The sequence below is a fragment of the Capricornis sumatraensis genome, chromosome 1 (genome assembly GCF_032405125.1).
Source record: "Capricornis sumatraensis isolate serow.1 chromosome 1, serow.2, whole genome shotgun sequence".
In the NCBI taxonomy this organism is placed as follows: Eukaryota; Metazoa; Chordata; class Mammalia; order Artiodactyla; family Bovidae; genus Capricornis; species Capricornis sumatraensis.
This window is the reverse complement of record NC_091069.1, coordinates 151,759,898-151,787,838: the sequence shown is the minus strand read 5'-3', so window position 1 is coordinate 151,787,838 and position 27,941 is coordinate 151,759,898. Positions and strand designations below refer to the sequence as shown.

Below are 27,941 nucleotides of genomic sequence, written 5' to 3'. Positions count from 1 at the left end.
CTTGTCTTCCCCTACTAGATCATGAGCTCTGTGATGACAGATGACACTTTCTTAATTCCCAGAACCAAATCCAGTCCTTACTGAGAGAATCCAGTAATCATTGAGTGAATATATGAGTGAAATTAAGAATCAGTGAGCCCAGTTCAGAGCAAAGCTTCATCTCACTCCTCTTAAAGGCTGTTCCACTGGACCTGCCAGCAGACCATAGCATGTCCTCCGTCTTTCCCTTCCGCCCTCTTCCCTCATGTCTATCTCCTAAATATTCTGTAGAGGGAATCAGGATAACACTGTTAAGTACAACTGTGGAAGATGAAACTGATAAGGATTTATGAGAAAGGGCATGGATGTCACTCTTTTCACAGGATGAAAGGAGGATGTGGTGGAGAAGCTTCCATGATGTACTAGGGGACAGCAGCCTCTGGGTTGTTTCCCCATCAGCTAAAGGAGGAATTAGCCTATCATCCATGCTGATGGTGCCTGCTTGAGTCAAGGTCTAGGGACATGGCCCCAGTGAGGAGACCAGGTTTTCTTCATTAATTGTAACCTGGGGCAGCTGAGACTTGAGCTTCTATAGCTCAGGTCAGACTGAAAGTGATGCTCCAGTGTCCTCCATGGAAGAATTAGGGGACCCTCCCTCCACAGAGCTCTCCTGAAAGGCTGTCTTCAGCTGCAGCTCCATGGCCCTGGTTCCTACCACGTAAAACCTTGTTCACTTCCATCAATAAGTGTAGCTTTGATATAACTCATCCAGCCTGTGGGATGATATAAACACATCCCACTTCTGAGATTAACGCTAGTGCCCTCCCGACCCTTTGCTATCCATCTCTAATTCAAAAGAAATGTCTACATTGAGGAAAGAAAGTGAAAGTGTTAGTTGCTCATTTGTGTCCTACTCCTTGCGATCCCATGGACTGTAGCCGGCCAGGCTCCTCTGTCCATGGGCTTCTCCAGGCAAGAATACTGGAGTGGGTTGCCATTCCCTTCTCCAGGGGATCTTCCTGACCCAGGAATTGAACCCAGGTCTCCCACATTGCAGGCAGATTCTTTACAATCTGAGCCACCAGGGCAGCCCTACACTGAGGAGCCAAACACAAATGAGATCAGTTGTAACATCCGGCCTGATGACCAGCAAAGAAAGTGCATTTGGAATTCGAGAAATCAGTTCAGTGTTCTGGGAGTTCTCTGAAAACATGCCTTCTTACACATGTGCCTCTGAGCACAGTCTTAGGCTCCCATGAGGCATCTCCCCCTGTCCCCCATCTCCAGATCTACTGAGGCCTCTCAGTCCCGCTCTCCTTGCCAGGATGAAAATACCATCCAAGCATTTCCACTCAAAAAAGCTCCTGCTGGCAGCAGTGCAGCATCTCATGGTTTTCACTCATCCTCTCATTGGGGCCCACTCCCACCAGGACCAGGAGCCCATCACCCATGATTCCATGCTGGGCCACAGTCCTACATCAGTCCTCACTCTTTGACTCTCTATCACCTGAGAACAGTTCCTTTTCCCATGAAGACTAGAAAAACTAATCTAGCCTCCACTCTATGACAGATTGTAGCTCAGACGATAAAGAATCTGCCTGCGATGCAGGAGACCTGGGTTCAATCCCTGGGTCGGGAAGATCCCCTGGAGTAGGGAATGGCTACCCACTCCAGCATTCTTGCCTGGAGAATCCCTTGGACAGAGGAGTGGTGGGCTACAGCCCATAGTGTCACAGAGAGTCGGACACAACTGAGCGACTAGCACCACCACTCTATTCTACCCATATTTGCATAGACCTTGGGATGGATCCTATTTGGGAGACCTACATGTGTTTTTAGAGCAGAGGAGACATTGTTGAATACAGCATCTCAGAGTAACACTGGTCTGGCCACTAGGCCAGAATCACAGTCATTACCTTATAAACATTTCTCTTCTTCCCCCACCATCTCCCAGGCCTATCATTTAATCTATAGTCTGGCCTCTCCATCCTCTTGATGTCTTTCATGTAAAACCCCTTCCATCCAGTCTCAGTGCTTCTTACATAGCTCTCCTCTGTCCTTGCCTACACAACTGCTTTAGTTCTTGATTTCTCTGTCTGCCACCAGCCTTGCAGCCTAACTGTTCACTCTCTCCTTATCTGATCATGTTACTTCCCTAGCGAAAAATTTTTAATGGGCCCTTGTCATCTAAAAATAATATCTAAATCCATGGTATGCAAGGCCCCCATGAACTGCCCTTCCCTGCCTGCCCCCCCAACTCTGCTCTCATTGCTTCCTGGCACTCTTGGCTCTCAGGCCTTCAAATTCAACATGTCTCGTGACTTTATGCTTCCCTGACTGTGTTCTCCTGTAAACTCCACCTAGAATACAGCTCTCCTGCCTACCTACTGATCACTTTTCCTCTTTATTAGGATACCCTCTAGGAAGGCATTTCTATCTTCCCCCCAGCACCCATCATCTTTCCCCATAGACTTGTCTTCTCTGAGACCTTGTCTTATGCTTCCACAATATTTATAATGCTTCAGTATAATTTGGCTTACACATGTCTCCCAATCAATCAAGGACACCAGGTCTTATTTTCTCTCTAATCCTGGCATATAGTGCCAAGTCACATGGTAAGTCCTTAATAAATATTTGTTGAATAGGTAAATAGGGAACTCTGCAGGGCTTCCTACAAAACCTGACTCCTTTGGCTCTGCATTATAGGAATCATTTCATCAGACCGAGTAACTTCCCCACCCTTGAGGGCAACACTCAGACCTACAGAAGCCCCCTTGGAGAGAATGGAGACAGATAAAAAGCAACCAACAGCTCCTGCCTCAGGAGAAGACTTTGGTGAGTATGTCAGTCAAGTTCCACTGGATGCTTAGCCACAAAGTACCAGAGGATTTCAAATTAGGGAGAAAAGAGTCCCAGTTTGGATCAATACATTTTACTCAATTTTATGATTGATAGGGACATTTTAATTTAAAATTACACTTACTTCTAATGCTTACTGTGGAATGTGCTCCTTTCCTTTGCAGACATAGAAGGAAGTGCCAAGATCTTTAATGAAGTCTTCCTCAAAAGATCTAGATTATCCAGTCCTTATTCCTAAATCACATGTCATTCCTAATCACACATAACTTAATATATGAATGCATATTAGCTACTTGGTTGTAATCTTTGGTGGTGGTGGTTTGTTCACTAAGTCATATCTGACTCTTGCAACCCCATGGATTCTAGCCTGCCAGGCTCATCTGTCCATGGGATTCTCCAGTCAAGAATACTGGAGTTGGTTGCCATTTCCTTCACTAGGGGATCTTCCTGACCTGGGAATCGAACCCTGTATCTCCTGCATTGTAGGCAGATTCTTTACCACCTGATCTACAAGGGAAGCCCAGTTGTAATCTTTAAATCATTTATTACTCTTCAGAACACCTGCAGCAGGACATAGTTAAAGGCCTTGAAATGTGAATAATATGGATTATAATAATATGGAGATCAAAGTTGCAAGCAATTGACCAGGAGGCATTATAAATATTTATAGCCTTCACTACCTTTTCATTGTATCATCCATCCTCAGATAACATGACTGACTTTAGCTCAAGTCCAACAAGAGAAACTGATCCTCTTGGGAAGCCCAGATTCAAAGGTACGTATGATCGGCTACAAATCTTACTTTTAAGAAAGCTATCTTTGTTGGGTATATTAGTCAACTGTTGCTGTGTAGTAACTACAAAATCTTAGTGGCATATTCTTTTTTTATGTTTTTTTTTTTTACTTATTTATTTTTGGCTGTGTTGGGTATTCTTTGCTGCACGAGCTTTTCTCTAGTTGCGGCAAGCAGAGGCTACTGTCTAGTTGCAGTGAAAGAGCTTCTCATTGCAGTGGCTCCGCTTGTTGCAGAGATTGGCTCTAAAGGCACACAGGCTTCAGTGGTTGTGCCTCCTGGGCCCTAGAGCACAGACTCGGTAGTCATGGGGCATGAGCTTAGTTGCCCGGTGGCATGTGGTATCTTCCTGGATCAGGGTTTGAACCTGTGTCCCCTACATTGGCAGGCAGATTCTTTACCACTAAGCCATCAGGGAAGCCTAGTAGCATACCCTAAAAAGGATATATTTCTCATGTGTCTACAAGTCACATGGAGGTCAGCTGATTTAGGATTTGCTTAGCTGGGAGATTCTGTTTCTAGCAGCAGGTACAGCTGGGTCTCTTAAGGTTAAGCTAAGGTCTGCTTCATATCTGTTCATTTTGGTACCCAAGATAAAAGACTAACAGTGACCCAGAGGAAGCCGTTCTCCTAACAATACAAGTAAAGAGAGAAGGAGTCCAGATATACAACAACATTTCAACCTCCTTGTGTTATACCTGCCAATATTCAACGCCAAAAGAAAGCCACAGAGCTAAGCTCAAATTGAAGATAGGGGAAATATACTCTTTCCATGAATATAGAGAATATTTTTGAACAGTAATCTAATCTACCAAAGTAAAAGATATTATATGATATAGACCAGTATTTCCTTTTGTGATCTGTTTTTCTGAAGTATAAAATTTGATAAATTTTAATATATGTATATATTCATGTAACCATCATCTCAATCAAGATAATGAGTGTGTGCAACACCTCAAAGTTTCATCATGTACCTTTATAATCGCTCCTCTCCACTTCTCCCACCTAACCTCTAGTCTCAAGGTAACTATATTATAGATTGTTGCTGTAGTTTTTCAGTCACCAACTCATGTCCAGCTCTTTGTGACCCCATGGATTACAGCATGCCAGGCTTCCCTGTCCTTCAGTATCTCCTGGAGTTTGCTCAAACTCATGTCCGTCGAGTCAGTGATGCCATCCAACCATCTAATCCTCTGTCGTCCCCCTCTCCTCCTGACCTCAATCTTTCCCAGCATCAGGATATTTTCCAGTGAGTTGGCTCTTCACATCAGGTGACCAAAATATTGGAGCTTCAGAATCAGCCCTTCCAATGAATATTCAGGGTTGATTGCCTTTAGGATTGACTCGTTTGATCTCTTTACTGTCCGAGGGACTCTCAAAATTCTTCTCCAGCACCATAATTCAAAAGCATTAATTCTTTGGCACTCAGCCTTCTTTATAGCCAACTCTTACATCCATACATGATTACTGGAAAAACCATAGCTTTAACTAGATGGATCTTTGTCAGCAAAGTAATGTCTCTGCTTTTTAATATGCTGTCTAGGTTTGTCATAACTTTTCTTCCAAGGAGCAAGCATCTTTTAATTTCATGGCTGTAATCACTGTCTGCAGTGATTTTGGAGCCCAAGAAAAGAAAATCTGTCACTGTTTCCACTTTTCCCCCATCTATTTGCCATGAAGTGTTGGGTCCAAAGTCATGATCTTAGTTTTTTGAATGCTGAATTTTAAGCCAGCTTTTTCACTCTTGTCTTTCACTTTCATCAAAAGGTTCTTTAGTTCCTCTTCGCTTTTTGCCATTAGAGTGGTATCATCTGCATATCTGAGGTTGTTGATATTTCTTCCAGCAATCTTGATCCCAGCTTGTGATTCATCCAGCCTGACATTTCCCATAATGTACTCTGCATATGAGTTAAATAACAGAGGGACAATATATGGCCTTGATGTACTGTTTTCTCAATTTTGAACCATTCCATTGTTCCATGTCCAGTTCTAACTGTTGGTCTTGACCCGCATATATATTTCTCAGAAGGCAGGTAAGGTCATTTGGTATTCCCATCTCTTGAAGAATTTTCCACAGTTTGTTGTGATCCACACAGTCAAAGGCTTCAGTGGTCAATGAAGCAGAAGTAGATATTTTTCTAGAATTTTCTTGCCTTTTCTGTGATCCAACGGATGATGGCAATTTGATCACTTGTTCCTCTTCCTTTTCTAAATCCAACTTATACATCTGGAAGTTCTTGGTTCACTTGTTGAAATCTAGTTTGAAGGATTTTGAGCATTACCTTGCTACCATGTGAAATGAGCATAGTTGTATGGTAGTGTGAAAATTCTCCAGCATTGCCTTTCTTTGGGATTGGAATGAAAACTGACCTTTTCCAGTCCTGTGGCCACTGCTGAGTTTTCCAGATTTGCTGTCATATTGTGTGCAGCACTTTAACTGCATCATCTTTATAAACTAATATGCATTTTTGGAGTTTCACATAATAGAAAATAATATATTATGAACTTCCTTTCTGATTTCTTTTACTTATCATAACTATTTGGTGATGCATCCATGTTGGTATATGTATCAACAGTCTATTCCTTTTTATTGCTTATGAGTATTCTATGCACAGATATATAATAATTTATTAAAACATCATGACATTTGGGTTGTTTCCAGCATTTTTACATTACCAGTAAAGTATGCTATTCTATGACCATTCAGGTACAAGTCTTGTGTGGACATATGTTTTCATTCTTTTTGGGCAAATTCCTATAAGGGGATGGCTAGATCATATGTAAGTGTATAGTTAACATTTTAAGGAACTGCCAAACTGTTTTTCACAGCAGTTGTCCTGTTTTGCCTTTCTGTTAGCAGTGTATGAGGGTTCCAGTTCGTCCACATCTTTTCTAACACTTAGTATGGTCAGCCTTTTAAATTTAAACCCTTTTAAAAAGTATATAGTAGTATCTGTGATTTTATTTTGCATATCCCTAATGACTAAGGATGCTGAACATCTTTTCATGTCCTTATTTGCCATCTGTATATCCTTTTTGATATGTCTCTTTAAATTTTTTTAATATTTTTATTGTGTTGCTTATTTTCTTATTGTTGAGTTTTAAGAGTCTTTATATTTTCTGGGTTGAAGATCTTTTTCAGGTACATGTTTCACAAACATTTTCTCCCTGTGTGGCTTCTTTTTTAATTTTAATGAAGCTTGGTTTATTGATTTGGTTTTTTATAGATTGCATCTTTGGTGTTACATTTAAGAAATCATTGACTAATCAGAGATCACAAAGAGCTCCTCTGTTTCCTTGTAGAAGGTTTCTACTTTTACATTTAAGTCTATGATCCATTTTGAGTCAAATTGTGTATATGATACAAGATATGAATGCAAGTTTATTTTCTTAAGGATATCAAACTGTTCCACCATATTTGTTGAAAAATTATTGTTCCTCCACTGAATTTAATTTGTACCTTTGTCAAAAACCAATTGTCCATATACACATGGAACTATTTAGGTGTTCTCTAGTTGTTCCGTTGATCTATTTAGCTACCTTTCCATCAATACCACAGTGTCTGGATCACTGTGGTTTTATGATAAGTGCTGCAATTGGGTTGTGTTAGTTCTCCAACATTGTTTTTATTTCTTTTAAGTTGTTTTGGTGGTTCTAGGTCCTTTTGGATTCCTAGCTTAATCTTAGGATGAATTTATCAATGTCTAAAGAAAAATAGCCTGCTCATATTTTTATTAGAATTTCATTGAATCTGCAAGTCAATTAGAAAGCATTGACAGCTGAACACTATTGTCCTCCTACCTAGGAACATGGTATATCTCACCATTTATTTAGGTATTATTCATTTCTCTCACTAATGATTTTTAGTTTCAGTGAAATAAAACATAAAAGTAGCATTTTAAGTTTCAGTTTCCTATTGTTCATCACTAATATATAGGAAAACAACTGATTTTTTTGTACAGTGATTTTATATTCTACAATCTTGCAAAGCTCTTTAGATTTTTTTGTAGATATGCTGGGTTTTCTATATACGGAATTATGTCATCTAAGAGGAAGGTTTTCCTTCCTCCTTTCCAACTTGAGTACCTTTTTTCTTGCTCTTCTATACTGGCTAGAACCTCCAGAAAAGCACTGAATTGAAAGTGAGGACTGATATCATTTTCTTATTCCTTATCTTATAGAAAAACCATTTAGTCTTTCACCATTAAGTATGTTGTTACCTGTGGTTTTTTTATAGATGTCCTTATTGACTTGAGAAAGTTCTCTTCTATTCCTGCTCCAGTGAGAATTGTTATCAGAAATGAATGCTAGATTATGTCTAATGATTTTTCTGGCTTTATTGAGATACTTATAAGGTTTTTCTTTTCTTTTAGTGTGTTAATATGATAAAGTAATTGTTCTTGAATTGTAGATTAACTTTGCATTCCAGGGACAAATTCCCCTTGGTTATAGTGTATTCTCATTTAAATATATAGTTGATTTAATTCCCTAAAATTTTGTTTAGAATTGTATTCAGTGAGGATATTGGGCTGTTATTTTCTTTTCTTGTAAAATCTACTCAAGTTTTAGTGTCAAAATAATACTGAACTTTTCCATTTTCTGAAAGGGTTTAGAATTAGTATTGCTTCTTCCCTAAATATTTGGCAGTATTCACCACTAAAGTCATCTGAGCCTCACACTCTCTTTGTGAAAAGTGTTTTACTTGTAATTCATTATAATTGGAGAAGGAAATGGCAACCCACACCAGTACTCTTGCCTAGAAAATTCCATGGATGGAGGAGCCTAGTAGGCTACAGTCCATGGGGTCGCATGAAGTCGGACACAACTGAGCGACTTCACTTTTTCTTTCTTTCTTTTCTTTAATAGGTATAGGACTATTCAGTATACTTTCTTCCATAGTGAGCTTTCATAATTTTTGTCTCTCAAGTTATTGGTCTATATCATCTAAGTTGTCAAATTTATTTTTCTTTTATTTTGATATCTGAATAATCTGTAATGATGTCACCTCTCTCTTTCCTGTTATTGATTATATATGCCTTTTTTCTCTTTCACCTAATCAGCCAGACTATAGGTTTGTCAGTTCTTTTGATCTTCCTAAAAGTTCAATTTTGGGTTTCATTTATTTTGTGTATTATATTTCTGTTTTCCATTTCATTTATTTTTACTTTGATCTTTATTATTTCCTTTTTCTGCTTAATTTGAGTTTAATTTGCTCTTCTAATTTCTAAGGTTCAAGATGATTTGAGACCTCTCTTCTTTTTAAATATGAAATTCAGTGCTACAACATTTTCCCTAGGTATTATTTAAGCAGCATCTAAAAATGTTTGATACACTGTGTATTCAATTTTACCCTATTCAAAATACTTTTAAATTTCCTTTTGATTTCTTCTTTGGCTTATTAGAAGTAGGTTACTTAATTTCCAAATATTTCAAGATTTTCAAGAGATCATTCTGTTACTGATTTTTATTAATAACTACATTGTTGTGAATATACTCTTATTTCCTGAGTCATTTTAAATTTATTGAGACTTTTTTATGGCCCAGAATATAGTATATCTTGGTGTGTATGTTTTGTGTATACTTAAAAAAAAATGTGTATCTTCCTAGTCTTAAGTGGAATATTATATTAGTTCGCTAGGGCTGCCAAAACAAAATACTATAGACTTAGCTTAAGCAACCAAAATTTATTCTTTCTCAGTTCTGGAGTCCAGAAACCTTATTTCAAGGTATTATCAGGTTTGATTTCTCATATTGGAAGTTAAATCTTCAACATAGGAATTTCAGGGAAACATAATTCAGTCCATAACAAGTATTCTATAAAAATGTCAATTAAGTCAATTTGCTTGGTTATATTGTGCAATTCTTTTATATCCTTTGTGATTTTCTATCAACTTGTTCTATCTGTTAATGAGAGAATACCAAAATCTCTAGCTCTAACTGTAGATTTATTTCTACTTTCTTCTTCTGTCACTTTTTTTCTTTTTGCTCCATGTATAGTAAAGGTCTGTATTCAGGCATAGACCTCAATTACTTAGGATTGTAATAAACTAATGAATTGGTTCTTTATCATTATAAAGTGACCTTTTTGTTTATGGTAATATTCTTTGATGATATAGTTAGGTTTAAATCTATTATCATCTTGCTATTTTTTATTTGTTCCATCTATTCTTTTTTCCCTCTTTCCTTCTTTTTCAGCCTTCTTTTGGACTGAATATTTCTATGATTCCATTTTACCTTTCTTGTTGTCCTCTTAGCTATAACTTTGTCTTGTTATTTTAGTGAATAATTGGGGTTCATAGAATGTGTCCTTAACTTCACAGTCTACCTTCCAGTGATATTCCACAACTTCATAAACAGTTGAATGTGAAGTATAAGAACTTTACATTAGTATAGCAGCTTTTCTTTCCTGACTATTGGGCTATTACTTTACTTTTGCATGTTATATAGATCACACTAAATTGTAATTATTTTTATTAAACAATAAGGTATCTTTTAGAGAGAAATAATAAGATAAATATTATGTATATTTACCTATATAGGTACCATTTCCAGTGCTTATCATTCCTTTGTGTGCAGTCATATTTCCACCTGGTATCATTTTCCTTCTGCCTAGAGAACTTCTGGGAATCTTCCTTATAGGTTGGGTGTGCTAGTCATGAATTCTTTCAGCTTTTGTATGTCTAAAAAATATTTTGCCTGTTTTTTTTAAGATATTTTCACTATAGAATTCTAGATGATAACTTTTTGTTGTTGTTTTGGGTTTTGTTCTTTAATATATAAGGACATCTCTCTGTTGCCTTCTCACTTGCTTTCTTTACAGTGAGAAATCTGCCATGATCCTTCTCTGTTGTCCTAACATGTCTTTTCTTCTCTGCTCTCTTTGAAGATCTCCAGAAATTTAATTTGGGTCTTTTTTATATCTTCCATTTCTTAACTTTTTGACCATGTGGATTATAGTGATAATAACTGTTTTATTGTCCTTGTCTGATTATTCTAACATCTATGCAAGTTCCAGTTTGACTCCAAATGATTTATTTTTCTCATTATGGGTAAAATCTTTCTGTAAGGAATTTATCTAGTTGGGTGCTGTGGTGGTGGTTTAGTCACCAAGTCATGTCCGACTCTTGCAACCCCACGAACTGTAGCCCGCCAGGCTCCTCTGTCCATGGGATTTTCCAGGCAAGAATACTGGAGTGGATTGCCATTTCCTTCTCCAGGGGATCTTCCTGACCCAGGAATCGAACCCAGGTCTCCTGCATTGCAGGCAGATTCTCTATTGACTGAGCTATGAGGGAAGCCCGTTGGGTGCTGTATGTTTGTTATTCTTAAAATATTGTTGGATCTTATTCTGGGGTGCAATTAAATAACTTAAAACCACTCTATCTTTCTGAGCTTGGCTTTTAAGGTTTATTGGTAGGACCAGAACTACATTTTAGTGTAAGGCAAATCATTCCCCACTACTGAACCAAGATCCTTTGAGTACTCTTTCCAGCACCCTATAAATTATGCAGTTTAAACCAAATTACTTTTGGATGTTAGCATAAGCTAAACCTATTTAGAAAATTAAATCAATAGTATCATCCATATCATGCATCCCGAAGATAGGATTCTGGATTTTCCCAAATTCAAACCATCCACATCACTGCTCTCATCCATCTGCTTATAGTATTAGATCAAATATCCTCAAACAGATTGTTTTACTTATGAATTCTCCTCCACCTTTTTTACAAGCTCAAAAAAACAAAATGCCCAATGTCCTCTCTCTCTTAGGTCCTCATGTGCGGTATATCCAAAAGCCTGACAACAGCCCCTGCTCCATCACCGACTCTGTCAAGAGATTCCCCAAAGAGGAGGCCACAGAGGGGAATGCCACCAGCCCACCGCAGAACCCACCTACCAACCTCACTGTTGTCACTGTGGAAGGGTGTCCCTCCTTTGTCATCTTGGACTGGGATAAGCCACTCAATGACACTGTCACTGGTAAGAGCATGGCATGCGGACTGTTGCTATGGTGGGAAACATTGATAAGATGATGCTTTGGGAATGTGGTACCTCAAGTCAGACTGTGACCCTGGGTGATGTATCTCAGGAACAGCAAGTCCCTGCAGAGTTCTTTTGTCTCTTGGCAGATGATTTTCAAAAGTGTCATAAGACGGGAAAGATCGTCTTTGTCCTGGTTATGGTCTCGCTATTAACCTAGCAGATCCCTTAAGTTATATATCTTCTTTCTCCTCTCAGAACTTTTTCTCAATGTGAAGGTATATCTAGTCTTTCCATTACCAGAAAATACAAATAACATATGAGAAGTTGCCACTGCTAATAGTATTTAAACGAATTTTCCTTTCACCATCCCAATTTCTAGACTGACCTAGAACTTTGAAGCAGGCTAAACATTATTATTTCAGTCATTTTATGAGAATTTTTTTTACTTATTTATTTTTAATTGGAAGATAATGGCTTTACAAGGTTGTGTTGATTTCTGCCATATATCAGCATGAATCAGCCACAGGTATGGTTTTTAAAAATTCTATTCCTGGTCAATTTTCTGCCCATCTCAGAGAATTTTGATTCTGCTACTCCTCATAAAAATGATAATGAAAAATAAGAAACTCTGAGTCACTCTTTGAATTTGTTATGTGAGATTTTAATTTTCCATAGTGAACAAGAGAGTCAGACTAGAGAGAAGAGGGGAGGGTGGGATGACTAACCACAGATCAGCTAGAGGATGAAGCAAAGAATGTGAGTACATGTGTGTCCTGCTTCCTATGCCCAAGCTGGGCAGGTGGAACAGAGGGGCCCACTGAGAGGCTGTCAGAGAGAGCAGAGAGAAGTACACAGGGTAAGGTGAGCAATGGGGAGGTTCAGGAGCTGCCAAACAGTTTTCTTTGAATAAAGGAGAAAACAGCAGCTATTTCTCCTCAGACAAAGCCATTTAGTCTGGGCAGCTTCCAGTGTAAGCAGCTTGTTGTTGTTCGGTTGCTAAGTTATGTCTAGCTCTTTGAGACCCCGTGGACTACAGCACACCAGGCTTCCCTGTCCTTCACTGTCTGCCAGAGTTTGCTCAAATTCAGCAGCTAATCTTTGCTTAACTGGCCTTTAAAAAAAAAAAAAACCATATTTTGTGAATTTCCTTTCTCATGCAGTTTTGACTAGTCTTCTTTATGTGGGATTATGCCAGTAGGTACTATCATCCCAATATCTAAAAATCAATCAATTTCTAAGTATTGATTATCTACATGTATTAAAAAGTTTAAAATTCTCAGTCCACATGCAGTGCTAATAAGGAGTTCCTGTAATAGTCTGAGACTTAGTTCTCACAAGACCAAACGATTTATAAAAATTTCACTTCCCTTAAAGATATAGAACATCAAATTGGCATTGGTTAATCTAATATGTCTAATAATCTAATACACATTCACTTGGGTATGATTTAGCTTTGGAAAACAGCAGGATTTTCCTTTCTGTATTTTCCTTTTATCATGATATAAAATGATATAAATGATAGCTTTTTAAAATGATATAAATCTGTAATCTCAAAGTATCATAAATAGGATATACTTTATCTAACCAATTAGTTTTGACATTATTATCATTAAATGTTAATGAGCTGTTGAGATCTTTCACTAGATACTAGACTGATGATAACAATTTTTATGGATAAGGACCACATCTATAATAATAATATTTTATACATAGAAATAAGTCAGGATTTAGTCACTATTTACTTAGCTTATGTTTAAACATTGAACCATATGCCCTGATGATCTATTTTTTTCCAATAAATACCACTTGATTTCAAATATAATCTTTTATAAACCAGTAGTTCAGATAATACAGAGATTAATTCTCAAATCGTTAGAAATGGTTTTTCAGGAAAGGATTAAGAAAGGTAACAAAAGAGAGGGAACATATTCTTCATTTCCCTAGTTGACTTCTGTCAGTAATCTTTCTTCTAATTGATAGGCATGTATTCACCTCTAGTAAATACATCCAAATTCTGATGCTTCTCCATGACCCTTCTACACTACAGTAGAAATAGGTACACCATAGAGATTGGCCATAGCCTAGATCCTTAGACAACTTAAAGTTAAGTTAGTCATAAGTTGTCATTTTGTGATATGTCAAGAGCATGTGGAAATAGATTTAAATCCCAGACCAAGTATGTTCTAGATAATGCAACTTGAATCTATAATTAGCCTCTCTGAACTTCTAGTTTTTTATTTGTAATAATAATAATTCCCATTGATATCAATTTGTTGTGAGTGTAAAACTTAACAGAATTCATGCAGCACAAATTAGAAGCTGTTAAATGAACATGTGTCGGCAGCAGCAGCAGCAGGACTGGCAGCAGTAATACCACCATTATTATTTTCCTGCTGCACTGACCAGACTGTGATGTTCCCAGTCTTCACAATGAATGATTATCTTCTAAGTGAACTATCTCATAAGGGGTTTAAAACCCTCTGAGGGGGGTAAAAGAGGCCACCTATTCAGTGTCAGTTCTTTGCAGACTTTCTTATATCCTTACTCTTAAAGAAACTATTTTTTAAATTCCCTATCTTAAAATAAGAAATATGAACACACACTTTTTTGTTGGTGGTGGTAGAGTTTTAGAATGTTGGTGCATTTATGAAAAAGCTATTATCACTTTAAAAAATTAAAAAGGAAAGATACATACATTCTAAAACAAGAATTCTAAGAATTCTAAAACAAGAATTCTAAGAATTCTAAAACAAGAATTCTAAGAATTCTAAAACAAGAATTCTGAGAAAAATTCTAAATAACTTTTTAATTATGAAGGGAACTTCTGGATCTATTTTGAAAACTCCAAAGTTTCAGGACTAAAATCATATTAAATTAACATTTAAACATTAGGAATGACCCAAACAAAGATGTTTTTTGGAGGTAACTGCTTTCATGGATGAAGCAACTGGAATATCATATAAACTTCTCTTTCAATGACTAATCAGCATTTGAATCTTTTGAACTGGAATCTTTCCAATTTTCAAGTTTTAAGATACAACTCAGGGATAATAAAGAATAATAAAAGACATAATAATAATAGGTACCACCTGTTGAGCAAAATACTGTTAAGCACTTTTAATATGTTCCTACTTTAATCCCTATAAGTAACACTATGAAGAGACACTATGGACATTTTACAGATGGGAAAACTGAGACTGAGATCCAGGCAAGTGGCTTGGTCTGTTTCTTTCCATTAAGTCATGCAGTTTCCTTTAAAAAAAAAAAAAAAGTTTTACTTCCATTCTAATTACTCCCTTCTTTTTCTAGTAAATGCACCTTTAGGGCAGAGGGAAAAGTATAATTTGAATATCTGAATTCAGGATGCTCCCTCTCCCTCTCTTTTCATGCTCTGTTAGAATAGAAAGTCAACTGAGACATAGATTGGGAGCAGAGAGTCTGAGGAAGACATACTAAATATCAGCCATTAGTCTTTTAAAAGCTGCATTCATGTGTCCAGATACAATGACCATTGCCTTCTAGTCTAATTTAAAATTTTCAAAAGGATGGTCATAGGAAATTATTCTGAAAAGGTGGTCCTACATCTTGGATGTTTTTAATTTACCATTAAAGATCCTTCCCAAATTAAAACTGGTGATTATAAGTCTCCATGAGTTATCCTATAATTTCAGCTTTATGTCCAATATTATCTCCTACCTTTGGTCTCAGCGCTAACAGCTGAAGTCCCAGTAACTCACAACCTTCCCACTTTCCCCAAAGCCCACCGCTTGTGTATTTCTTCATATTGACAGAACTGTTTTTGAGTGGGCTTTTGTGGTTGTTTGTTGGTTTTTGCTTGATTTTTGTAATTCTCTTTGTGATCTCATCACATGTATTAAACTAAATCCCAACTGACAACAGGGAAAACATATTAGTAAATTATATTATCTTACTCTGAAAGTCTTTCTCTTTTGATTAGCCCTAAGTTCATAGAAAGCTACACTTTAGGTAAGTTTATATGGATCTCTATACTAACTTGAAGGATAAAGTTTCATTCTGTTTTGTTTTAATTCAAGGATAATTATCAAGGGGGCATATATAAGCAGTATGTACAAGACTTATGTAACTTACATAAGCAGTATGTACGAAAATCTTGTATTTCTGTAGTTCAAAATAATGGACTCTGGGAAAATGTATTTCATTATTTGGTTAAATGTTATTTGCTACTATGGTTTTAACTGTTACTTGCAGCACTACCGTGTCATCAGTGACCATTTCCCAGCTACGTTATAAAGCCCTACGAGCAGGAAATGTGCTTCTGCTGAAGCCCCACTCCTCATAGAATGTTTCTTACAAAACTGCACTGGATTTTCCAGCAATGGCAGATCTGACTTACATATCAAAATGATAAGTTACCCATATACAGTGCTACCCCAGGAGTGTCATCACTTTACACAGTTACCAGGCCTTTCCTGCTCTGATAGAGAGAAAACAAAAATGGTCCATGAGCAACTCTCCAACTGCTTTGGGACCTTCACCATCAACTGATAATCTCCATCTGGAAGTTGCAAATGTGTATGATCAATAGGTCTCAGGCCTGCCATCTCAGTTGCTCACTTTTATGAGAGTGACTTTTTAGGCTGTTAGCTTCAAGAACATTCAGTTTGCCAGAGCATAAAGACAAGTGTCTGTTGGCCTTTTTGCTTTTCAGAATATGAAGTTATATCCAGAGAAAATGGGTCATTCAGTGGGAAGAACAAGTCCATTCAAACAACAAATCAAACCTTTTCCACAGTAGAAAATCTAAAACCAGACACAAGGTAAGATGAATTCTGAGAGCGTAAAAATCATAACAAAGGAGTGAAATGACATCATCCTTTTCCATCCGAAGGGAGGGTCTAATTTGCATTTCATTCTTTGGCTTTCTGTACACAGCACTAGAGAATCCTGGAGTCATGGTTTGCAAATCTGCAACTGACTGGTGGGGATACAGGAACTGACAAGTCGGTCTTGTAAGCTAACATTAGAGCTGAGGACACTGAGAGGTAGAAGGCCATTAATATCAAACATTGATATTAAATACCAAAGCTTAGAGGAGGAAAAGTCTACAGACCAGAGAAAACTGGAGTGTGAATGGTATAAACTAGATTTGAAACACAGAAAGTTGGCTGGCGTGCTGGAAGAGGAGGGGAGGGAAGCAAGCCACGTGACGAATGTAGGTAAACATTTGTAAGAGTTAATGCTTAAAATAGTTACAGACTAGACACAGTCTTCCTTTGCTTTGGGGTCTTTTTATTATAGACCAATGAGAATAGATTTTATTTAAATGGACATATATTAATTGTTCAATAATAACTTTTCTTGGCATCCCTTATTACACATTGATACCAGGTGGTTTATCTTTTTTTTTTTTTAGGTTGTTTATCTTGCTGTATAGTTTTGTGATTCCTTTTTAAATCTAAAATATGTAATAATTTATCAGTTTATTTTATTGTTGCAAGAAAAATAAGAGCCTTAGACATTTCTAAAAATGTAGTAGGGGAGAGGGTTTTGGTCTTGTGTTTGTTTTACATGGCTAAATCATTAAATGTATTACTCGAGCGGACTCTCAAATGGATATAGCCAAGTACCGCCTTAATAAAGCCAAAGTGCTAAATTCATTTCTGGACTAGATTTCACTCTGTGGGAAATCAGTTTCTTCCCTCAAACTCCAACACACTATTTGATAAACTGTCCCTGCTTTCCGTATAAAACAACAACAAAAAAGAAATCCTGACATCTTAAGTTACAGTACACCAGGCAAATACAGATCCGTTTTCCAGATTGAGGAGTTTTTCAAGAATGAGTATTTCATAACCTGATGAAGATCCTCCATGTTGAAAAAGATCAGTGAAGGTGAAACCTGGAACTTCAGCATCAGAGGTTTTTTGTTTTGGTCATATTTTATTTCTCGTATCTCTCATTGTCATCTGACTGAATTGAAGAGATGTTAGTGTGACACCAGAAGAGCCTGTTTGGCTCTGACAACAGGGAGACTCCTGATCTTTTCAGGGGAAAAGGAAGCATCTAATTCATGAGATGCTATGCTGTATATAAACTATAGCCCTATACTGCCAGAGTAACATCTTTCCACAAGTGTGGGGTTGTTTCCCTTAAAGTTCTCTGCTTTGACTCATACTATGGAAAATTTTGCAAATGTTAATTTTCTTAAAGAGATTAGGTTGGCCAAAATTAGCATGTATCTCAGTAAAAGCCCATTTGATGATCTTGGTTCTGCTTCCTTAGCCAGAGTAACAGGGAGAAGGCCTATTTTTACCATAATGCATTTTAAAGAAACAGGAAAAGAGTAAAGGTCATTTAATTTGCACTTTTTAATAGGCGGACTTGGGCTTACCGACACTTGCTTTTTATTCCACCTAAAAAAAAAGTGAACCATGTAGTACACAGAAGGTGCATTGAAGGGCATCCAATTTCTAAGTGTTCATTGTGTTCTGTTTCTGAATCAGGCTGTTCTCAGGTTTCACAGTGCACCTATTAGCTCATGATCAGAGGTAGAACACAGTTATGCCAGGGACATTTGAAACATAACTTGTTTGTAAAAGGTTTGCGTCTGCATTCAGCTAACATTTACCTGGTGCCAGTGGTGTGGTCAGCCCTGTGCTTGGTCAGCCTCCAAACAGGAGTAAACATCCGGGCTGTCTTTAAGGAGCTCCAGGCTAATGGGGCAGACCGCTAGTGACCGATTATTGTACACAGAGCGGTGAGAGTTCAGGTAGAAGTCTGCACCAGAGGCAGTGGGAGCCCAAAGTGGGTGGCATGTCACAAAGTCTGGGGAATTAAAGGAAAGACAAAACTTCCTGGAGAAGGTGACACCTAGGTTGAGGGGTGATGAGTAGGCAGGAGCCAGTCAGGCGACTGTGGTAAGAGAAAGGAAGGTCAGAGAGAATAGCGCGTGTCAGCACCGTGGCGGAAATGGTGTGGTTGTGCATGGTGAAAAACGGGCTGCTTTCATGAGTGTGGGGGACAAAAAGTGGAGAGAAGTGGAAGCAAAGAGAAGCAGAAGCCAAGTTAGGGAGGGCCTTCCATGCCAGATCTTGGCTCAGATGGTAAAGAATCTGCCTGGAGTGTGGGAGACCTGGGTTCAATCCCTGGATCTGGAAGCTCCCCTGGAGAAGGGAGTGGCAACCCACTCAAGCATTCTTGCCTGGAGAATTCTGTGGACAGAGGAGCCTGGCGGGCTACAGTCCCTGGGGTCACAAAGAGTTGCACACGACTGAGTGACTTAACACCTTCACTTTTCTATGCCAGATCAGGGAATGTGGTCAAGTGATGGGGAGACCTTGAAGCATGGTAACTGGGGAGTAACTTGCTCTGACTTTCATTTTAGCTTGCATTCTAACTTTTCTTTACTTGGAATAATCAATTTTGATATTAAAGCTACTTGTAATGAGTAGTTGGTAGAACACATCTAACTGAAAATAACTTTTTGTTAATTTCTTGCATGAGTACCATTGTGGCATCTGATTGAATTGGTCAAATGGGGACATAAGAGAAAAGTGCCTTAGGGCTGAACTGGATTTCCCTCTGAATCACAGGGCCTGTCAAGTCGTGAGGTTCATGTCTAGTTTCGTTATAACTGTTGTAGGACTCATGCTACTTGTTCTTGGCGTTTGCCTTAGACTCAGATACAACCACTCACCTTTGTCCCACTGTTGGGTGTCTCTTACTTGTCTCTCCTGTCCACTATCAATACGCCTTCTAAGGAGGACCCCTGTGACCTCCGTGCACACAACTTAGGTAAAATACTAGTCCTCAAAGTTACTACTGATAGTGAGGCTACAGCAGGCATAATAAAATTGCAAGTTCCCCAATTTGGGCTTGTTGGCTCTTTTGTTACAAACTGTTTTCATACTGTCTTACATTGTAAAGGCAAGGTTCCTTACCACTGTATCTTCTCTGCCCCAATCATAACCCAAGATTAATGCAAATAAGAGACACCCTGTAAAATAAAGAGGAAGTATGTCCAGGATGCAGTTAACAGGTGGTTTTATTAGCTATAAAGAATGACTGTAATCACACTTCATCCCTTGCGGAAAATTTTGAGTCAAAATATACAGTAAATTCCCCACATAGGCCAACTCTGAATGATAGGTGTTAAAATTCTTCCATGAGCTTCTGGAATTCCCTATTCGAAAAGCTGGAAGATAATAACTTCTGAAAGAATATCTATAGCTTTGTTCCTATTCTAGGAGGCACATGTAAAGAACTGATTTTTAGTCACCTTTTCCATCATTTGTCCTGACTAAAAAACAGGAGCTCTAAAAATAGGTCATAATTAGCAGCTAATTGTTAAACAGTGACATGGGTGGGATAAAGGTTGCTGTTAGAACATTTAACCTGCATGATCAAGGCAGAGAAAAGAGATCTACAAAGCCTTAAATATACACACACTATTCTAGAACCAAAAAGACAGTCAATGATGCTACCTTCTCCCGCCTGTTTTTAATGATGTAGCCAGGTTGTTACTTACTCTGGAGAAGCTTGAAAAATAACCCACAGTAAGAGACTTCAATCTTGGCATTAAAAATAAAGTGGAATAGAGGTAGCAATGTCTTGTAAACTGTAAATCTGATAGAACAAAGCAGGCATGTGGAATGGCCATTTCGACTATCCATCAGCAACGATCCTGCCACTGGTAGAGTTCAGCGGCTCACCGGTGTGAGGGGTTTCTGTCTCTAGAGCGCAGAGCTGCTCGGCTGCCCTGGGGAACCTGCTGCAGTTCCCAAGGCAGCATAGTGAGGACAGGCCCAGCCTTGCTGATGGCTGCTCGCCGCTGGGATACCATATGTACACAGGACAGAGGGGTTGCTTGTGGGGAGCCAGAAATGTTTAAGTCAAGTGACAGGATCTGTTAACAGAGATGAACAGCTGGAGCACAACTCCAGCTCTTTCTCTGGAGGGTCCCCTTCTTTCACCCTCCCCACCTAAAATACAAAGACAATGGAGAGCTGTTAGTGTCCACTGAAACAGTACCCATCTGGCCCACTCTCCAATATTTACTTTCCCCTCATTTTTTTCCCCATGAAACTTCATGGTGTGCCTCTTGTTGAACTAAAAGAAAGTATTAAGAAGAGCCTTCCTGTCTGTAGCCAACTACTTTGTTTGCAAAGACCACTATGATTATGTTTAGTTCCATGAACAGAAGAAATGATAAAGTATGTAACTTAAGAAGTAAGTGTTGCATCACTGCTTAAAGGGACCAGAACTGTGGGCTAATTGACCTTAAAGTCTCTCCCAGATCTAAAATAACATAATCTTAATGCTATCTGAAACCATCACAGAATAAAAGGGAAATCTGGAACTGAAAATAAAACCAAAACCTGGGTCTGTCTTACAGTGAGTAAGTTTGTCCTGATAAACCATTTTTGCTTTGAATCTATGTCTGTGGTCTGCAATTTCTTTTCAGATAAGTTATTTTCTGCACACATTTTGGTAATCCATTGATGGGCCAGGTTCTTCCTGATGAACTGGTTGGGGAATGTGGATTGACACACAATCACTGTCCACTTACAGAGCCCTTGTATCTCAGTCTTCTCTTTGTATAAGCCCATGTCTCTCCCCACTTGGCTAAGAAACTGAAGAATTCTCTGTGTATGCCAGACATACATGTGGTCCAGCAATTTCCTATGGAAAATGCACTCTGTCTGGTAATTAAGATAAATCAAGTTTACTTAACTGGCTCAAGCACTTCTACTGTCGTCTGTGGCTTGGGAGGATCCTGGAGAATAGCTCTTCCTCCAAGATTAAAACCTACCAAAGTTTCCTGTAGCTGACAGCAAAGATAGTTTGGGGCTGTTGTTTATGTTATATGACTTAAATCTTGGCATTAAAAATAAACTGGAATAGAGGCAGCAACTTCTTGTAAACTGTAAATCTGATAGAACAAAGCAGGCATGTGGAATGGCCATTATGACCTTATTCATCAGGTTTTTGTTAAATTCTAGTCTCTGCAGTGTGTGTTAACTTTTCAGTATCTCTTCTCATCAGCGTTATAGAAAGGAATAAAATAAGCTGCCAGAGTATCAGGCTTTTTTTTTTTTTTTAGTTTTACTGTAGGTCTGAGCAGCAGAAGAATAATTGCTTCCTCGTTAAAGAAAGAAGAAATTGAGTTGATTGCTCAGGTTTGCAACTGCAAAGAGCATGGAACTCCACTAGTCTATAAAGAGAGCAATTCTTCTTTTCACATCACTGTATTATTTTTATTACTTTGCACTTCAAATTCCTTAGTATCTAGGGAGAGGGTGAAAGATACTCTTAACAACACTTCAGTATTAGAGAGCAACCCAGATCTGAAATGTGTGTCCCTCTACAGAAACGCGAGATCAAAGAAATGTCCTTAAGGACCTACTGGTTAATGACCCCTGATACCTGCTCCACTCTCTTCTGTCAGATTTAGGCTTATTTCATCCTCGCGGTATCCCCACAGCTCTGCCCTTTGTTTCTGAGCTGTATTCCCAGGCAGTAGAATGCCTGCACGTGGCAGGTATCCAGAAATCCTTTCTTCAGTCCTGAAGTCCTTGAAGAACGGGTGGGTTTGATCACCCTTTCCCCATTCCACTGCCCTTACTCTTTTTTTCTACCCCCCGCCTCTTTCCTTTCTTTCCCTCTGACTGAAATCCAGCCTGAATGGGGCCCAGCTATTTCAAAATGACACTAGGGATAAATCAGTTAACAAAACATTTCAAACCAGCAAAGAGCTACCGGGTGGCCTTTCTAAATAAAAAGTGGTTGCTTGAGGTTTATGAGCTTTTGTTAAGTTTATCAAATAGTGAAAATCATAATTCAGCTCCATGTTATGGGTAAAAATAGGGGGAAATCATTATAGAGAGGAGCAAAGGAAGAGGAGGCAGGGAGATGACAGAAAGATGTGTCTGCCCTAACCCGACCTGGAGGTTAGCCTCAGACTAGATCCCAAAGGGTGGAGCTTCCTCATCTCTGACAATTTTGCCTGTAAACCACAGATGCCTTTCTTACCACCTTTACAAACACAAGTTTGTGGACATAGTTCTGCCTTGAGAGTTCTATGGTAGGGTTTCTCAAATTCCCCAAGAATTTTTAAAAAATTCTTTAGGGATATAAATATAATATTAAAGAATAGTTATAATGACTTACTATGTGCATGGTACCTTAAATTTACATGCATCATTTCATGTAAACCTCTTAAGAAACTCACAGATACTTTTATACACTTAGGAGGTTATAATTACTGTATTTAATAGTATCCCCACAAATTCCATGATGCTCATTTTTATATATGAGGCTCAGAGAGGTTAAGTTACTTACCTTAAGGTTCCACATTAGTGCAGCTGTGAGCCCAAGTCTTTCTGGCCCGTGAACTCATGACATTCACCACAGTGCCATGCTGCCTCCTGATGGGCAACTGGGAAGATGGTTTTTGTTTGAATCCATAACTGTCTGGGAAAAATCAGACATGGCTTCTGCCAGGGGTGCTATTTATTTGGCTTGCCCTCCATGAGGCCCCAAATCTTGACTGCAGCTGTCACCTAGACTGTACTCCACTGAGATACTCATTTTGATGAAGCAGGTCTTAGAAATACCTTTTCAAATTTAATTTTCATCTTTGTCAGAAGCAGATGTCCTTGGTTTTAAAGCTCAAATACTAGAAAAGAGTTCATTCCTATTCTCAAATTCTATTTGCCAGAAGCAACCATTTTCAATAATTTTGTTCATTGTTCAACTTTTTTAAGGGATTATAATTGATAAAATTTTATTTGATATACATATACATTATGAAAGGATTCCCTTGAATGAGTTAATATATCTATTACCTCACATATTTACTGTTTTTTATAACTGGTAAGAACATTTAAATTATAATCTTTTGGCAAACTTCAATTATACAATACAGTATTTCAAATCCTCTTACGACTAGTTTGAACCCTTTTTACCAACATCTATTTCCCCAGACTCTGCAGTCACTTTTCTACTCTATTTCTGTAAATCTAACATTTTTTTTAAAGATCCACATATAAGTGATACCATGCATGATTTGTCTTTATCACATGGCTTATTTCACGTAGCATAATGCCCTCCAGGTTCATTCATGTTGTTGCAAATGACAGGATTTACTTATTTTTAAAGGCTGAATGATGGTCCATTGTGTGTGTGTGTATGTGTGTGTCTACACATACATACCTGCAGTTCACTCTTGAACAATATGAGTTTGAACTGCGAAGGTCCACTTATACATGGATTTCTTTCCACACAGTACTTGTATTTTCACTTAACAAATCTTTAAAGTTTTTTTTTTGATTAGAGATCACAGTATGTGGAACCAAAAGTAGGGTTTGAGTCCTGATTCTATGCAAACTGTTTCCGTTTCTGCCCTTGGGTGAATCATTTATCAATCCCTTCATTTTTGAGGCAGAGATACCAATAACTCAGATTTTTACCTGACTGGGGGCTTGGCACCTGTAATCCCCTACATTGTTCAAGGCTTAGCTGTGTGTGTTTAATCTCACAATTTCTTTATCCATTCTTCTATCAATGGACACTTATTTCTGCACCTTAACTAGAGTGAATAATGCTACTGTTAACATGGGAGTTAACATGATTACTGTTAACATGATTCCCTGGAGAAGGAAATGGCAACCCACTCCAGTACTCTTGCCTTGAAAATCTCATGGACAGAGGAGCTTGGTGCAGGCTACTGTCCATGGGGTCGCAAAGAGTCGGGCACGACTGAGTGACTTTACTTCACTAACATGGGAGTACAGATATATTTTTAAGATAATGATTTCATTTCCTAGGATATACACTCAGTGTGAGATTACTGGATCATTCAGTTCAGTTTAGTTCAGTCTCAGTCATGTCCAACTCTTTGTGTCCCCATGGACTACAGCACACCAGGCTTCCCTGTCCATCACCAACTCCCAGAGCTTACTCAAACCCGTGTCCATCAAGTCAGTGATGCCATCCAACCATCTCATCCTCTGTCATCCTCTTCTCCTCCTGCCTTCAACCTTTCCCAGCAATAGGGTCATTTCCAATTAGTCAGTTCTTCACATCAGGTGGCCAAAGTATTGGAGTTTTACCTTGAGCATCAGTCCTTCCAATGAATATTCAGAACTGATTTCCTTTATGATGAACTGGTTGGATCTCCTTGCAGTCCAAGGAACTCTCAAGAGTCTTCTCTGACACCACACTTCAAAAACATCAATTCTTCAGCACTAAGCTTTCTTTATAGTCCAACTCTCACGTCCATATGTGATTACTGGAAAAACCATAGCTTTGACTAGATGGACCTTTGTTGGAAAAGTAATGTTTCTGCTTTTTAATATGCTGTCTAGACTGGTCAGAGTTTTTTTTCCAAGGAGCAAGCATCTTTTAATTGCATGGCTGCAGTCACTATCTGCAGTGATTTTGAAGTCCAAAAAAATAAAGTCTCTCACTGTTTCCATTGTTTCCCCATCGATTTGCCATGAAGTGATGGGACTGGATGCCATTATCTTCATTTTTTGAATGTTGAGTTTTAAGCCAACTTTTTCACTGTCCTCTTTCACTTTCATCAAGAGGCTCTTTAGTACTTCTTTGCTTTCTGCCATAAGGGTGGCATCATCTGTGTATCTGAGGTTATTGATATTTCTCCCAACAATCTTGATTCCAGCTTGTGGTTCATCCAGCCCAGTATTTTGCATGATGTACTCTGCATATAAGTTAAATAAGCAGGGTGACAATATACAGCCTTGACATAATCCTTTCCCAATTTGGAATCAGTCTGTTGTTCCATGTCTGGTTCTATCTGTTGCTTCTTGACTTGCATACAGATTTCTCAGGAGGCAGGTCAGGTGGTCTGGTATTCTCATCACTTGAAGAATTTTCTACAGTTTGTTGTGATCTACAGAGTCAAAGGCTTTTGCATAATCAATAAAGCAGAAGTAGATGTTTTTCTGGAACTCTTTTGCTTTTTCCATTATCCAGTGGAATTTGGCAATTTGATCTCTGGTTCCTCTGCCTTTTCTAAATCCAGCTTGAACATCTGGTAGTTCTTGGTTCACATACTGTTGAAGCCTGGCTTGGAGAATTTTGAGCATTACTTTGCTATCATGTGAGATGAGTGCCATTGTGTGGTAGTTTGAACATTCTTTGGCATTGCCTTTCTTTGGGATTAGAATGAAAACTCACCTTTTGCAGTCCTGTGGCCATTGCTGAGTCTTCCAAATTTGCTGGCATATTGAGTGCAGCACTTTAACACCATCATTTTTAGGATTTGAAGTAGCTCAACTGAAATTCTATCATCTCCACTAGCTTTGTTCATAGCGATGCTTCCTAAGGCCCACTTGACTTCACATTCCAGGATGTCTGGCTCTACATGAGTGGTTATCTGAGTCATGAAGATCTTTTTGTGTATAGTTCTTCTGTGTATTCATGCCACCTCTTCTTAATATCTTCTGCTTCTGTTAGGTCCATACCATTTCTGTCCTTTACTGAGCCCATCTTTGCACAAAATGTTCCCTTGGTATTTCTAATTTTCTTGAAGAGATCTCTAGTCTTTCCCATTCTATTGTTTTTCTCTATTTCTTTGCACTGATCACTGAGGAAGGCTTTCTTATGTCTCCTTGATATTCTTTGGAACTCTGCATTCAAATGGGTATATCTTTCCATTTCTCCTTTGCCTTCTGCTTCTCTCCTTTTCACAGCTATTGGTAAGGCCTCTTCAGACAACCATTTTGCCTTTTTGTACTTCTTTTTCTTGGGGATGGTCTTGATCACTGCCTCCTGTACAATGTCATGAACCTCTGTCCATAGTTCTCCAGGCACTATGTCTATCAGACCTAATCCCTTGAATCTATTTCTCACTTCCATTGTATAATTGTAAGTGATTTGATTTAAGTCATATCTGAATGGTCTAGCAGTTTTCCCTACTTTCTTCAATTTAAGTCTGAATTGTGCAATAAGGAGTTCATGATCTGAGCCACAGTCAGTTCCTGTCTTGTTTTTGCTGACTGTATAGAACTTCTCCATCTTTGGCTGCAAAGAATAGAATCAATCATATGGTACTTCTGTTTTTCATTTCTTGAGGAACTTCTCCAGAGTGACTGTACCAGTTTACATTCCCACCAGTAGTGCACAAGGATTCCCTTTACTCCATATCCTCACCAGCTTTTGCTATCTCTGGTCTTTTAGATAATAGACATTCTAACAGGTGTGAGGTAACATCTTGTTGGTGTTTTGATGTGCATTTCTCTGATGATTAGTGATGTCTTTAGCATTCTTTCATTTGCCTATTGGCTATCTGTATATCTTCTTTTGAAAGGGGTCTTTTCAGGTCCTTGGCACATTTTTCCCTTGGGTCATTGACTTTTCTGCTGTTGAGTTGTGTGAGTTTCTGATGTATTTTGGATATTAACCACTTATCAGATGTATGATTTGCATATATTTTCTTCCATTCCATAGGTTGCCTTTTCATTTGTTGGTGGTTCTCTTTGCTGTAGAGATTTTCAGCTTGATGTAGTCTCACTTGTTTATTTTTGCTTTTGTTGCTTTTGCTTTTGGTGTCAGAGCCAAAAATTATTACCAAGATGAACATAAAGGAGCTTGTTGTTGCTCTCAATCACCTAGTTGACTGTTCTTTGCAATCCCATGAACTGTAGCACGCCAGACCTCCCTGTACCTCACCATCTCCCAAAGTTTGCCCAAGATCATGTTCATTGCATCGGTGGTGCCACCCAGCCATCTCATCCTCTGATGCCCTCTTCTCCTCTGCCTTCGATCTTTCCCAGCATCAGGGACTTTTCCAATGAGTCGTGGGTACACATCAGATGACTAAAATACTAGAGCTTCAGCATCAGTCCTTCCAGTGAATATTCAGGATTGATTTCCCTTAAGATTGGCTGGTATGATCTCCTTGATGTCCAAGGGTCTTTCAGGAGTCTTTTCCAGCACCACAGTTCAAAGGCATCAATTCTTTGGTGTTCTGCCTTCGTTATGGTCAAGATCTCACAACTGTAAGTGACCACTAGGAAGACCATAGTCTTGACTATATGGACCTTTGTCAGCAGAGTGATGTCTCTGCTTTTCAACATACTGTCTAGGTTTGTCATCACTTTCCTGCCAAGAAGCAATTGTCTTCTGATTTCATGGCTGCAGTTACCATCCGCAGTGATTTTGGAGCCCAAGAAGAGGAAATCTGTCACTGCTTCCACCTTTTCCCCTTCTATTTGCCATGCAGTAATGGGGCTGGATGCCATGATCTTAGATTTTTAATATTTAGTCTTGAGTCCACTCTTTCACCCTCCTTCTTCACCCTCATTGAGGCGCTTTAGTT

The 27,941-nt window shown here is 38.5% G+C and overlaps 1 protein-coding gene across 1 annotated transcript in view; it reads left to right on the top strand.

Moving 5' to 3' along the window:
- ABI3BP (ABI family member 3 binding protein) overlaps window positions 1-27,941 on the top strand; it is a 281,220-nt gene that overhangs the window by 237,992 nt on the left and 15,287 nt on the right. The window contains 4 exon segments of the mRNA XM_068984735.1: window positions 2,686-2,814; window positions 3,545-3,613; window positions 11,402-11,611; window positions 16,305-16,413. Coding sequence (XP_068840836.1) covers window positions 2,686-2,814; window positions 3,545-3,613; window positions 11,402-11,611; window positions 16,305-16,413 — 517 coding nt within the window.